Here is a 13,980-nt window from a genome sequence, read left to right as displayed (position 1 = left end):
GTTGTAATTGGGATGTTCCATGTGTGTGGCTAGCACTACTCGCATACATTTCTGAATGGAGTGGGGTAGGATGAGGACTTTACTTTCTTTTTGATATTGAGCTTTTCTTATCTGGTTGCCCCTTTTCTCCTTGTCTTGAAAAATAATACAATTATTAATTATTTATTAATTTTTTTAAACTAAAGGATTACGAGCATATCAATGTGCTTAGGAGTCAGTCACACACACTGCCTGTTATGATAGCATTGACATTCCAGGCATCCGGAAGTAGGCACTCGCCATAGCAAAGAGACATGATAAATTCTGCCAGTCATCAAATTTTTTCCTTGCTAGATTTGTTGTTATGATTGATTGCTTTAATCCAATTTCAAATGTGATGGACTTGTTTTGTATGTGGTAGTGCTTTTGTGTATTAATACTGTATTAGACAGTTTGCATCAAAGTTTGTCACCCTTTCATTCATAATGAAACCATGTAGTACACTTCATTTTGCTATAGGAATCTATTCTTGTTCTTGATGTGAAATGGTATAACGAGTAGCTGTATCATTGTGGAATTCCTAGCATGACCCCTAGTTTCACCTTCAGACTCTCTTTATTACATAGACTTGAACAAAATGTACCAAATCCCCAGTAGAGCCCTTATATTGACAACATTTTGCAAACAAAAACAAGCAGGAGAAGAGGTTTACCCTTTTATTCCTAAATTATAGATTAACTTTCTTTAATTTAAGGTTCCTAATGTGCCCAAAACAGAAACAAAGTAATAAGTGTGGCAATCTACAGTATATCAGTTACATCCTGGATGAGCAGCAGTTCATCTTGTTAGAGGTCTAGGCATCCAGTATGCCTGAATAACCAGATAGCTCTTTATCTTAGTAGGCTGAGGTCTCTGATCTGGTATGGTCTCTGGAGATGGACTGGTAGAGAGATACTGGGCTTTTCTATAGGTTTGCGAATTTATATTGGTCTTATGCTTCCTTGTTGTACCTCTTGGACTAATGGGGCATCGTAGTGTAGGTCCAGCATCTCTAATTCAGGCTTAATACCCAGTGACCAGTACTGTTTAGACATGACTCCGCTGTTCATGATAGGAACTGGGCTTGATCAAACCTGCCTTTGTCCCTGTGTGCTTGATTTGTGTTGGTTCTGTTAACAAGACTTTCATTTATTGAAAAGGTGGGTGGTAAGTAGATGAAATTTATCCAGTGAAGTTTAATTTTAGGTTATAAACTGTTTGATTAAATTTTTGTTTATTTCAGATAAATTACAGAAGTTAAATAATACGACAATAGTGAAACACTGGGACCCACAGTCCTAAAATAAAATGCTAGTAAAAACAAAGTTAAAGATAAATAGCTGTTGATACTTATTGTGTTTTCTAAGTAGTTACTTCTTTCAGTTTCTCTAGAAATTATAATGTATTTTGTTACTCCTAGTGGCTCATCTAGAGCAAGTGGGACTTTCCTGTTTTGGCAACGCATTCTTTTGTTTTCAGCATAAAAATATAGCTTGACATTAATCACATCGCTGATGTAACTTTGCTAAGTAGTGGCCTTCAAAGAAATATTGATGTAAGTGTGTTAAAACAATGCTTTCAAATGGAAGATTTGAGTAGACAGATAGATATTTTATTAATCCCAAGGGGAAATTCACATACTCCAGCAGCAGCATACTGATAAAAACAATATTAAATTAAAGAGTGATAAAATTGCAGGTAAAACAGACAATAACTTTGTATAATGTTAACGTTTACCCCCCGGGTGGAATTGAAGTGTCGCATAGTGTGGGGGAGGAACGATCTCCTCAGTCTGTCAGTGGAGCAGGACAGTGACAGCAGCTGCTCCTATGTCTGGAGATGATACTGTTTAGTGGATGCAGTGGATTCTCCATGATTGACTGGAGCCTGCTCAGCACCCATCTCTCTGCCACGGATGTCAAACTGTCCAGTATTTCATGATATTCTCGATTTTCACAGTCCATTTTTGTCTGTTGAGTTTTGTCTCTCCTGGACTTTGACTTAAATGCTTATGAACTATTCTGTGTGTCTGTTGCTCAGTTACTCTGTATTAAGAATTATTTATTGCTCTAGCATCTTGTCTTTTCTTCTTGTGCTTCATCACTTAATCTCCTTCTGCAATTTGGTTGGTGCTCAGCAGAGATCATTGCTGTTCTTTTTCTTTCTTTGATTATGGTGGTTGTCACTTGGTTTTTTGATCACTTTGCTGTAAACACACATCCACAGGTCACTTTGCCATCCTATTTTTATGTTTTATAAACCCAGTGATCAATAAACTCAATGCTTACACTTGATTATGAATTCTGAATGTGTATATCCTTGCGGGGATTATATAGAGATGGGTTTATAAGGACTGTGCTTTTATTTTCTATCCAGAAGATTGCCATGACCTAACCGTTTTGGGTTTCCAGAACATATCATGCCATATTGATAATTTACTTCATACTTGTCTATGTTCTTCAGCATCTTGCTTACTTATTCTTTCTCATTCTTTCACTTAATCATCTTCTGAGATTTACTTGGTGCTTAACAGATGTTGCTGCTCTTTTTTTTCCCAATCATCAAATTCAAATTTGTCCTGTAATGACATTTCTGCGGACAATTATCAAAAATACTAGATATTATAAATATACTGGAAACAAACATTAACAACACAATGTTTCAGATAACAAATACAAATTAACTTGGTTAATTTCTCTTCATGCCTATGTATATTGTAATGCCAGCCACAGTAGCCTAAATACTATTGTTGTATGTCTCAAAGTAAGGCTATAGCAAAGGTTACAACGCAGCAAGGCAGTTTAATTTACCAACACATACATACTTAACTTATTCATGTAATAAGTATAATTAATGGATCTAAACTCTCTAAATTAATCCAACAACAGTTTCATCAATTAGTTACATCTCTAATTGCCTCATCAATTCAAAAACTTTGTTGATTGACCCCACCAGTGAGGGAAATTAGTAGATCATCTTGTTTAACTCTTGTCAGATTTAATACCTTTCCCTCTGTAAGGCTCAAAAGTACAGTAGTGACTTTTTCAGTAGTGAGATTCAAAGTTAAAAGAAGAATATTCTAAGCAAGTCTGAGCTCTTATTATTGCGAAGCTCAGATATAGATAAATGTAAAAAAAATAAAAAAGTCTCTAGAAAAGTGAAAAACAATAGTAAATGCTGTCACTTTGCCTAGATTTGAAAACAAAGGGCAGTTCATAAGGAAACTATGTTAAAATCAAATGTGAACCTGAATGATTTAGGGAATTCTGTATCGGCAATAAAATATGAGGACAGTCTTCAACTTATTTTACAAGTAGGCTATTTGTTGCTGAGTGGAAAGAAGGAAAGTTTGGCTTCCATCCAAGTCTTTAGCTACTGCCATACGTACTGAAAAGTCATGTGGTCTGATCAGACTAAAGTGAAATCTATTGCCATGAATAATACAGTATAAAGTACTATACATGTAACACAAGTTTAATACTTCAAGATAGTCCGATCTAAATATTTTCTTCATAAGGTATGATGAACTTTGTATTATATTAACGAGGACACTTTTTACTAGCAGGAATTAGTATTTCGGGATGTGTGAAAATGATGAATGGTGGTCTGTATAGAGAAATGCAGATCTGCACCTCTCTGCCAGAATACTGAAACTGAGTAAGGAGGTTGTGTTTCATAAAGACATCAATCCAAAGTACAGTACCACAACAGCTGTACCATGGCTTAAAAATAAATAAAACAGATTTCTTTGAATGGCTCAGTCAGACTCTTAACATAATCCCATCGAATGCCTTAATAGTATTCTCCATCTTGTTTGCCCACTAACACTGATAGCAGTTTTATGAAGAAGAATAGCAAAATGCATGTTGACAAAGTCTGTTTTACTTTTGCACATTGTTTTGGAGATAGAAATCAAGTAGTAAAAAAAGTACTTACATAGGGTGTTAAATGCTTATACATAATGCCATTTTCTGTCTTCTTTTATTTTTATTAGTTTATTTTTAGTAATTTCTTTCTCAATGGAAGAATTCACTAAGAATGAGTGACTCAAAAAAAATTCCCATTCTAATACACTGAAATGCCAAGCTTGTAGAGCCCTTACTGTAAATGAGGAAAATAATGTGAGCTAACTGCTTTAAGTCACTGTGTTTTTTAACTGTTAACACAAATCAGCATCTTTTTGCTTCCAGCTGGAGTTTAATGGTAGTGTGAATCACACTTAACTTTTGAAGTAAGCAGTGTGGAAAAGATTTAACATTTTTTAATTTTACAAGTTTAGTCTTCTGTTTAATTGTTACTCAGTGTTTGTAAGCCATTACAACAGCCTTTATACCTGAACTGGTATAAAGTGCCTTAATGTAGCCTAATGGTAAATGTAGGCAGAGATTAATTGCCTCTTGTATGTTGTGTACTGTTAATCAACATAATAATTAGAAGCAGAGGAGTTCACGTTGATGGTTTTGTCTACCAACTCCACAGCCCTGCATTAAAACCAACCATATATGTAAGACATAAAATTTGGCAAAAGTTTCTTTATTTTGCATGAAAATGTACCTACAAAACAGACCATTTCCATGCAATGTCTGCATAGTTACTATTGCTAAATACATTTAAGATTAGTGGATTTAGTTCTAAAATAACGTGGACAAAATTGTTGGTACCCTTCTTTCATTTTGAAAGAAAAACTCAAAATGGTCACAGAAATAACTTTAATCTGACAAAAGTAATAATAAATAAAAATTCTATGAAATTTAACCAATGAAAGTCAGACATTGATTCTCAACCATGCTTCAACAGAATTATTTAAAAAAATAAACTCATAAAGCAGGCCTGGACAAAAATGATGGTACCCCTAACTTAATATTTTGTTGCACAACCTTTTGAGGCAATCACTGCAATCAAACGATTCCTGTAACTGTCAATGAGACTTCTGCACTTCTCAGCAGGTATTTTGGCCCACTCCTCATGAGCAAACTGCTCCAGTTGTCTCAGGTTTGAAGGGTGCCTTTTCCAGACGGCATGTTTCAGCTCTTTCCAAAGATGCTCAATAGGATTGAGGTCAGGGCTCATAGAAGGCCACTTTAGAATAGTCCAATGTTTTCCTCTTAGCCATTCTTTGGTGTTTTTAGCTGTGTGTTTTGGGTCATTGTCCTGTTGCAAGACCCATGACCTGCGACTGAGACCAAGCTTTCTGACACTGGCCAGCACATTTCTCTCTAGAATCCCTTGATAGTCTTGAGATTTCATTGTACCCTGCACAGATTCAAGACACCCTGTGCCAGATGCAGCAAAGCAGCCCCAGAACATAACAGAGCCTCCTCCATGTTTCACAGAAGGGACAGTGTTCTTTTCTTGATATGCTTCATTTTTCCGTCTGTGAACATAGAGCTGATGTGCCTTGGCAAAAAGTTCAATTTTTGTCTCATCTGTCCATAGGACATTCTCCCAGAATCTCTGTGGCTTGTCCACATGTAGTTTGGCAAATTCCAGTCTGGCTTTTTTATGATTTGTTTTCAACAATGGTGTCCTCCTTGGTCGTCTCCCATGAAGTCCACTTTGGCTCAAACAACGACGGATGGTGCGATCTGACACTGATGTTCCTTGAGCTTGAAGTTCACCTTGGATCTCTTTTCTGGGCTCTTTTGTTACCATTCGTATTATCCGTCTCTTTGATTTGTCATCAATTTTCCTCCTGCGGCCACGTCCAGGGAGGTTGGCTACAGTCCCATGGATCTTAAATTTCTGAATAATATGTGCAACTGTAGTCACAGGAACATCAAGCTGCTTCGAGATGGTCTTATAGCCTTTACCTTTGACATGCTTGTCTATAATTTTCTTTGTAATCTCCTGAGACAACTCTTTACTTCGCTTCCTCTGGTCCATGTTGAATGTGGTACACACCATGTCACCAAACAACACAGTGACTACCTGGAGCCCTATATACTGTATAGTCCACTGACTGATTACAAGATTGTAGACACCTGTGATGCTAATTAGTGGACACACCTTGGATTAACATGTCCCTTTGGTCACATTATTTTCAGTCTTTTCTAGGGGTACCATCATTTTTGTCCAGGCCTGTTTCATGAGTTTTTTTTTATTAATTCTGTTGAAGCATGGTTGAAAAGCAATGTCTGACTTTTATTAGTTAAATTTCATAGAATTTTTATTTATTATTACTTTTGTCAGATTAAAGTTATTTCTGTGACCATTTTGAGTTTTTCTTTCATTAACTGAAGGGTACCAACAATTTCGTCCACGTGTGTAAGACCTACGTAAATATGAATACTTTTGCCTAGGGAAGGTAACAGAGCATCACACACAGAGGACTTCAAGCCAGTATAAAATGATAGAATAAAACTCAAATAAACCAAGTAATAAATTGGATAAGTACAAGAACATGAAATATGAATGCTTGTTGGCAATCAATAATTAAGAGAAAAAATCTTCTGGACTTCGCTAAAATCTCTGTGAATTTTTTGTAACATGACCTCCTGGTTGTGCTTTCGCCACAATCTGTCTCATAACTCACAACGTAGTTTATGACTTTTGATAAGGGTAATTTCAAGTTTTGAGAAACGGCACACATACCTCTTTTGATTTTTACAGTAAATGGCCCCTTTATGTCTTGCTGCACAGTACTGCCTTTTTAACACTAAACCATGAAACATGATGGTTGAAACATAGTTTATCTTTATATATAAAAAAAAAGTAAGCATGTATTATATATTCAAGATCTAAAAGGTAAAAAGATTTTCCTCTTAAAAAAAAAATTTAAAAAAAAGGTTTTTGTTTAGATTTTTGTACTATGTTCTAGCACAATGCTTATACTACTAGTGCTGTTATTGTGCGCCGTAACCAACATGTCTTTTTCCCTTTCAAGACACCACAATGGCCTTTGTAATTGTTAGCATCGTGGAGATTAAAACTTCATTTCTCTGGCCTACTGATAACCAGCTCTTCCCCCTCCTCTGTAGACTAGGCAGCAGAGACTGGTTCTTCCAACTTAATACAATTACATTTTATCCAACAAAGCTGTGTAAACAAAAAAAAAAAAACTAATGTTCTCTGATCATTGTTAAAACATGAACAGGAAATAACAGTATTACCATTTAACAATAAACCAAAAGGGTACTATTTTAATTTTTTGTAAATAAATAGCCTGAATGATGCAGGAACTTTATGTTAATCTCTCTGTGGTTTAAAAAAAACTACCAAAATAAATAAATAATACAAGAAAATTACAAGACATAAGCTTTCCTCACAATATATAGATGTCATTTAATTAAACAAACACTTGCAAAACACACCTTTAGTTGTTGTGTTGAGTGAACAGTCAAGAATGTTGTACACAAGTATAAAAGGAAGGCTTCTGCATGCATGTCTCCTTTTGCTGAGTGTTGGTGTGGTGAAAAACACATGTTATTCTGCTTCAGTACATTTTAAAGGCTCTCCAAAAGCCTCTTTGTATAATTTATTCATTTATTTATGTACATATTTGTTTTTCTTTGGTTATCTTGAATGAATATATTTATACAAACTTAATCAGATATACCACTCTCCATTTTTAATGTGCTTCCAGATCACTGATGTTTGTAAATGTTTAATTCAGTTGTTTTATTTTTTGTTTATCTTTTTCTTTACCCTAGGTTGGTGTACAAATGGTTTTTGTTACTGTATAAAATCAGCTATGCCACTGGGATTGTTGGTTATACAGCTGTAATGTTTACCTTGTTTGGTATTAACTTAATATTCAGGTGAGTACCAAGTGGAAGATGGCTTTTTAGTGTAAATGTTAAGATTTGCTATTAAGATAAGTGTGTGTGTCATGAGTTACAGTACCATAAAGTAATAATTATTGACCAATTGGTATAATAATGCCTCCTATGAAAGGTGTGGCTTTAAACTTAACATATACTAAAGATGGAGATGGAATTTTTACTTTACTGTCGTTTAAAAAGCTACTTGGGACCTTGTTCTGTCATCTGCTGGTCTCTGGGTGTTATGTCCCACTGCCATCCCCTGGTAGCATATCTCTCTCTCTCTCTCTCTCTCTCTCACATACACACATTATACACCCCTGTCACTTGCTGGGCTACTTACCTCTATGTATCCTGGGAGAACATTAGATGTTCCCTCCAATACCACACCTCTATCCCCCTCTCTGTCCCTCGTTGTTAGACCTGCCAGTTAATGTGTACACTCTTGCACTCGCTTGTTGGTTTATCTCCCCATTGTCAGTACAGACCCTGTCCATGTCCTGTGTCAGTCTTTTCTCCCTTACAGTCTCTTGCCCATTGACTAATGCATCACATGTACTAATTGACTTTATTTTTTGGTATTCTGTTTTGTTAATTTTTTTTTTATTTTGATTTAGATTTTTTTTTTTTACGAATTTTTTCTTTAAATATATTTCTTTCATCTTCTTGGGTTTTCTCTTACCTCATGGTTTCCTTTCATTGCCAGATTACCTATCCATGTGTGAATGTTCATATGTATTAAAATAGATAGTAGAATTAGTACAGGTGGTATATATTTTACAGTGAAATTCTTACTTGTTGACTGGCCAACATGCAACACAGCATAATAAGAGAATGTGTAACAATACACAGTCTTATTTTATATAATAGAAAACACAAATCCACTTACCTGATGTACTCCTTACCACTGTCCATATAATTATACAGTATTATTTGTCTTTGATGCTTGCTAGAGGTAAATGGTTTATGATTTTTTTTTTTTGCCTATTTGACAATTGAATTAAAAAAGGGATTTAAGTATAACTATTAACATCAATGAATTCATAACCATAAAAATTGCTGAAAGGCAAGTCAATATTCTAAACCTGCTTTTCTCTGTTTTAGAGTTTTGGTGATCCTGCCAATCCTTGTAGTTCTAAGTGTAGGAAATCAGTCCATCACAAGGCAAAATTGCAAACACAATCTATGCTCTCTTAATTTTATGATTTTGGTAAAATTTGGAGTACTTAGAGAAAAATGCTGGGGATTCTCTGGGCTTAATGTACATTTTTTATTTGTTTAAGTTAAAAAAAATGTTTAATGAATATAAGCACTCAACTAAAACAATTATTTAAGTTACTTAGAGTATTTATTCTCTACACATATTATGTATACATCAATGATTTCTTAAGTGTTGGAGCTAATACTATCTTGGTTAAATTTCTGACTGAACAGAAACCTTTTCCCTCTCACCTATAAGGGCCGGTTTATATTTGACGCTCAGAACACATACCCGCCCGCATCATGGCTGCCACATGTTCCCAGCGTTCATTTCACGCGTCCTCTGAGCAGGTCCTCAGAAATTAACGCGACGCGTGCACGAGTTGCAGTACCAGCAAAAAGTGGGTGGGGGGGGGCGCAGTGTGCTAAAAGTCAGGACGTGAAGTCAGAGTCTGTTTACTATCTACATGTGACAGAAAGCCTCTATGCAGATCCTACGGGGATCAATGTGCGTACTTCGCTGTTTCAGGAATGGTTTGATGTGGTGAAACAAAATGCCGACATACAGATGCATTCGTAGTGCTTTTATATTCAAGCGTCGCATATTCCCGATCGTAATGACACGATACATTTTAAAAGTCTAACATACCATCTTTTGTGCCATCTTTTTTTTTTTTGCAACTTCACAACAGCAACATAATGTATAGCTCTGTATTTGAGCCACTGAGAAAAAAAATAAAGGACACGGTGAAAACGTGTATTTTGTGATTAAAGTGGAAATTTCGGCTTTAATCTCGAAATGTCCACTTTAACCTCGTAGTTTACTTTATTATTAAAGCAGACCATCATAAAGTCATCCCAGTTTTTAATCGCTACGAGCTTCTTGGACCTCACAGTAGCGGCAAGCAGCAATAGATCACCAGACAAAACAAATTAAATGTGTGATATTCCAACTCTCTGCACATTTAGAATCTTTAGATTTATACTTGATATCAGTTTCATGATGAAATGCATTAAAGTGTGTATGTTACATTTTACATATAATTTCATTTAAATAATGAATACTGTTAATAATTACACACATGGGGGGAATAATTACACACATTGGGCGACACGGTGGCGGAGCGATATGTTGCTGATATTTCCTGCTTGTATTCCACACTGTGCTCCGGTTTCCTTTCAAAGATATGCAGATTTGGACATTTGGTGCCGCTGAAATGACGCTAGTGTATGTGTGTGCTTGTATTCACCTTGCAATGAGCTGAGGCCTCGTCCAGGGATTGTTTCTCACTCGTGCCCAATGCTTGCTGGAATGGACACATCCCTGGATTAATGGATTTAATCAATAAACGTCCTTTTCAGAGATATTGCGGTAAGGTGTCGGTGTTTTAGGCAATTCACAACACAGAGAAGCCGAACATGTTCTCACCGTGATAATATCTCGCACTGCCACCTGGTGGATTCCTCCAGATTTACGAAAAGTATGCGCGCAAGTATAAACACTACAACACTTGCATAGCAGGAGTGTCCGCTGCAGCATGTGTTGCGTGAAGTATAACTCCGGCCCAAGACTTTTATAATGTATTGTGTCTCATTGCAAAATATTTTTGTGTAACATTTTAAAATATGAAGTTGGGATATTTACTGGTTCTGTATGCTAATTACGGGACAGTGATAGAATTGTGTATTTTGTGGCTTGTGTAAATCATTACTCTGTTACAGACATTCTTGTCAAACTATTTTTTTCTTATTAAAACAGAATAAAACCAGAAGATGGGATGGACTTTGGAGTCTCACTTCTTTTCTACGGTCTTTATTATGGAGTTTTAGGGCGAGATTTTGCAGAGATGTGTGCAGACTTCATGGCTTCCACAATAGGGGTAAGGAGATGTTTTATAGATTATTTACAGTGTTATGTATCCCTTAATTTCAGGCAATATAAAGAATTATCCGTCTCTGCAAAACTTTGTCATAGCAGTTAAATCTTTTCAATTCAGACTTTATTTTTTACAGGACAATTTCTCACAACTGAAAGATTATAAAATATTAACTATAATAATGTTCTTTTTTGTGTTGCTAATGCACAAGTCAACATACTGCACTTTTGGATGGTTTTTTTTTTTTCAGATTCATAATATAAACTATAATGGAGTTTTAGATAACACAGTTAAAACACATCGCTTTAAGATGAAGTACTAAAAACTGTCGTGAAGTTCGTGGCCTTAGGACCCTAGGCACTTGGCTCATATATAGAGAGCAAGCATGTGCATGAGGAGTGATTGGTAAATCACCACTGACAAGCTAAACATATTTAATATATATTGTTTTAAGAAATTGTGTGAAAGATTAATTGGTAACTTTGAACTGACCTTATGTAAGCCAGTGTAGATGTGTGAATGAGTGTGATTCCTGCTTTGCTTTCAAGGCTGCTGATATAAACAGTCTCCTCTCGACCATATCAATTAAGAGGTTTTGGTGGATGGGTTGTAGAAGTTCATTTTTGCATCTCAGTATTTTATAGCTGATTGTATTGGGTAATATGTACAAAATCAATTGTTTGCTATTCTAAGACATGTTTGCTATAAGTAAAATCTCCACTAACTCGTCATCAAGTAAACCTTTCATAATTTAGTGGTGTTGATTTTTCCTATATGTTTTGGATTATATACCATTGATCATTATGATTGCAATTACATATTCATAAAAATATTTTTTGACCTAACAGCTTGAAATCAGGCTAATTATTTCTGATGCATACTGTACTATATTTTTATTCACACATGTTAACTCATAAAACACATCCTCCAAGTGCTGTACCATTCTGAAAACTGTATAAAAATGAAATAATAGAAACAAATGTTGGAAATGTGCTCACATACCGTAATAACTGTAACTGGAAATTACTAAATCTTGTCTTTCACATATTGACTTTCAGATTACAGAAGGGACTCACTGGCAACCTCTTGTGGTCAAATGCAGTGACTCTTTAATTACCTGTAAATAAGCCATTCCTGCAGGTCCTCTCTACTGTACAATGTACCTCCAAAGTAAAAAGTTCACTATGGACAAGTAAGAGCTTTCATAGGACCAAATTAAAGTTATGTAGTGGTACAGATTAAAAAAAAAAATAACACAAGCCTTAAACATCCCTTATCCATAGTTAAAACCATCAAAAGGAGTATGAGGCAATAAGTACATTACCCAAAGCAAGTCATCACTCCAAATGTAATGACCAGGTAAGTGAGAGTAATGATCAGGGAAGTTCCCTTTTATAAATTGACATCTCTGAAGAACCTGTAGGGCTTTGTGTCACACTCATCACCATTAACATATCCAGTATTCTAACCTTTATGGCATACTCACCTCAGTAAAGTCTCACAAAATCCCACCACAGCTAGTCCGTCCAAGGTTTCATGTGTCAACATTGCATTGTTGTTATTGATAACTAGAAATAAGAACTATTACACAACTAACCTCTACTACTTTGTCTGTTTCAGTTTTATAGTGCATCCGGTATGCCCACAAAACACTTGTCAGATAATATCTGTGCTGTATGTGGACAACAGATCCTGGTTGATGTGAATGAAGAAGGCATTATTGAAAACACGTATAGACTTTCCTGTAATCATGTGTATCCTTATCATTGTTAAAGAACTTTTAAGTCTATCAGATGTGGTGTATGTGTGGATCTATGTGCAAGCAGAAATCAGAGATACAGAAATAAAATATTAACTGTCTCAATAATATACTCTTTATTAATCCCAGAGTAATTAACACAGTATGGTTTTTCCAAAGCACTCTTTATTTTCTTTGACCAGTGAGCATTTATTTACTTCTGATTATTTTTACCCCTTATCCTTTTAGTTATATGCACTGGTGCTAACTTTTGACAGAAATAAGTAATATTTGATTTCTTTTGAACCGAGGTGTATTGTACCTCAAGTGCCTACTGCTATTGATGTCCCAGTATGTTAAGTTTCCTGCCTAATAAATGAACTGTTGCTCCCAAATGAAGTATTTCATCTGTTCGCTATATGAAGGAACACTGAGGCTATGTCAGTGAAAGTGTTATGAAGGTTTGATGGATGTAGAGCTGATGTGCCATATGGCCTACAAACGTACCAAGCAATGGAAAAGATACAGAATAAGCAGAAAGACTAAACTCGCAAATATTTCCTTCCCAACTGAGAATCTCTAAAATCTCTGTGAATGAACTTAAGATCTCTTACCATATACAGGTGCCGGTCATAAAATCATAATATCATGACAAAGTTGATTTATTTCAGTAATTCCATTCAAAAAGTGAAACCTGTATATTAGAGTCATTCATGACACATACACTGATGGATTTCAAATGTTTATTTCTTTTAATTTTGATGATTATAACTGACAACTAATGAAAGTCCCAAATTCAGTATCTCGGAAAATTAACATTTAATGTTATTAGAGGTTTCATTGGCAAGCCTCACCACAGCTTTTTGTTGCAAGATATCTTTTTATATCAAACTGCATTCCATATATCTCTTTAAACATTAGTTTACACCTTGCACAAAATTTTTCTGAGTGAAGTTATTCAATACACATGTAAATATTGTTTTAAGCATGTTCATTTTCTTAATTTGTACTGAAGGGGAGTAGATATTTTGCTAAGTAATTGTTTTATAATTATACCATCTGCACATTTACAGTCACAGATAAAAGAAAAATGACAATAATTTTGGTAACATTTCCACCACTTACTGCACATTTAAACCGCATATTGAAGCACAGTCTATGAGTATGCGTGCAGAAACTAAGAATGACTTTTGCAAAACTGGGTGCAGCTATACATCTGGGCACAGTGAAAGCTGGGAGGGAGTTATGAGCATTAAGCCGTATGTGCAAAGTATATACGTAGCTATTGCACATTAAATAGAAATAACTTCACAGCTGTTACTTTTACCATTATGTAGTAGTTTAAATGAATATTTTTGCATGCTTTGCACTTTTGAGTATGTAAGCT

The 13,980-nt window shown here is 35.3% G+C and overlaps 1 protein-coding gene across 1 annotated transcript in view; it reads left to right on the top strand.

Annotated features, from left to right (window-relative positions):
- Positions 1-13,980, top strand: part of rnf121 (ring finger protein 121) — a 58,002-nt gene that overhangs the window by 28,969 nt on the left and 15,053 nt on the right. Inside the window, exons 5-7 of the mRNA XM_039745681.1 lie at positions 7,668-7,775; positions 10,738-10,858; positions 12,476-12,609. Of these exons, the coding sequence (XP_039601615.1) occupies positions 7,668-7,775; positions 10,738-10,858; positions 12,476-12,609 (363 nt within the window). The remainder of the gene's footprint in view (positions 1-7,667; positions 7,776-10,737; positions 10,859-12,475; positions 12,610-13,980) is intronic.

Source organism: Polypterus senegalus, chromosome 2, assembly GCF_016835505.1.
Source record: "Polypterus senegalus isolate Bchr_013 chromosome 2, ASM1683550v1, whole genome shotgun sequence".
Lineage (NCBI taxonomy): Eukaryota > Metazoa > Chordata > Cladistia > Polypteriformes > Polypteridae > Polypterus > Polypterus senegalus.
Note: the sequence above shows the minus strand (reverse complement) of the source record. Positions and strands in the feature narration are given on the sequence as shown.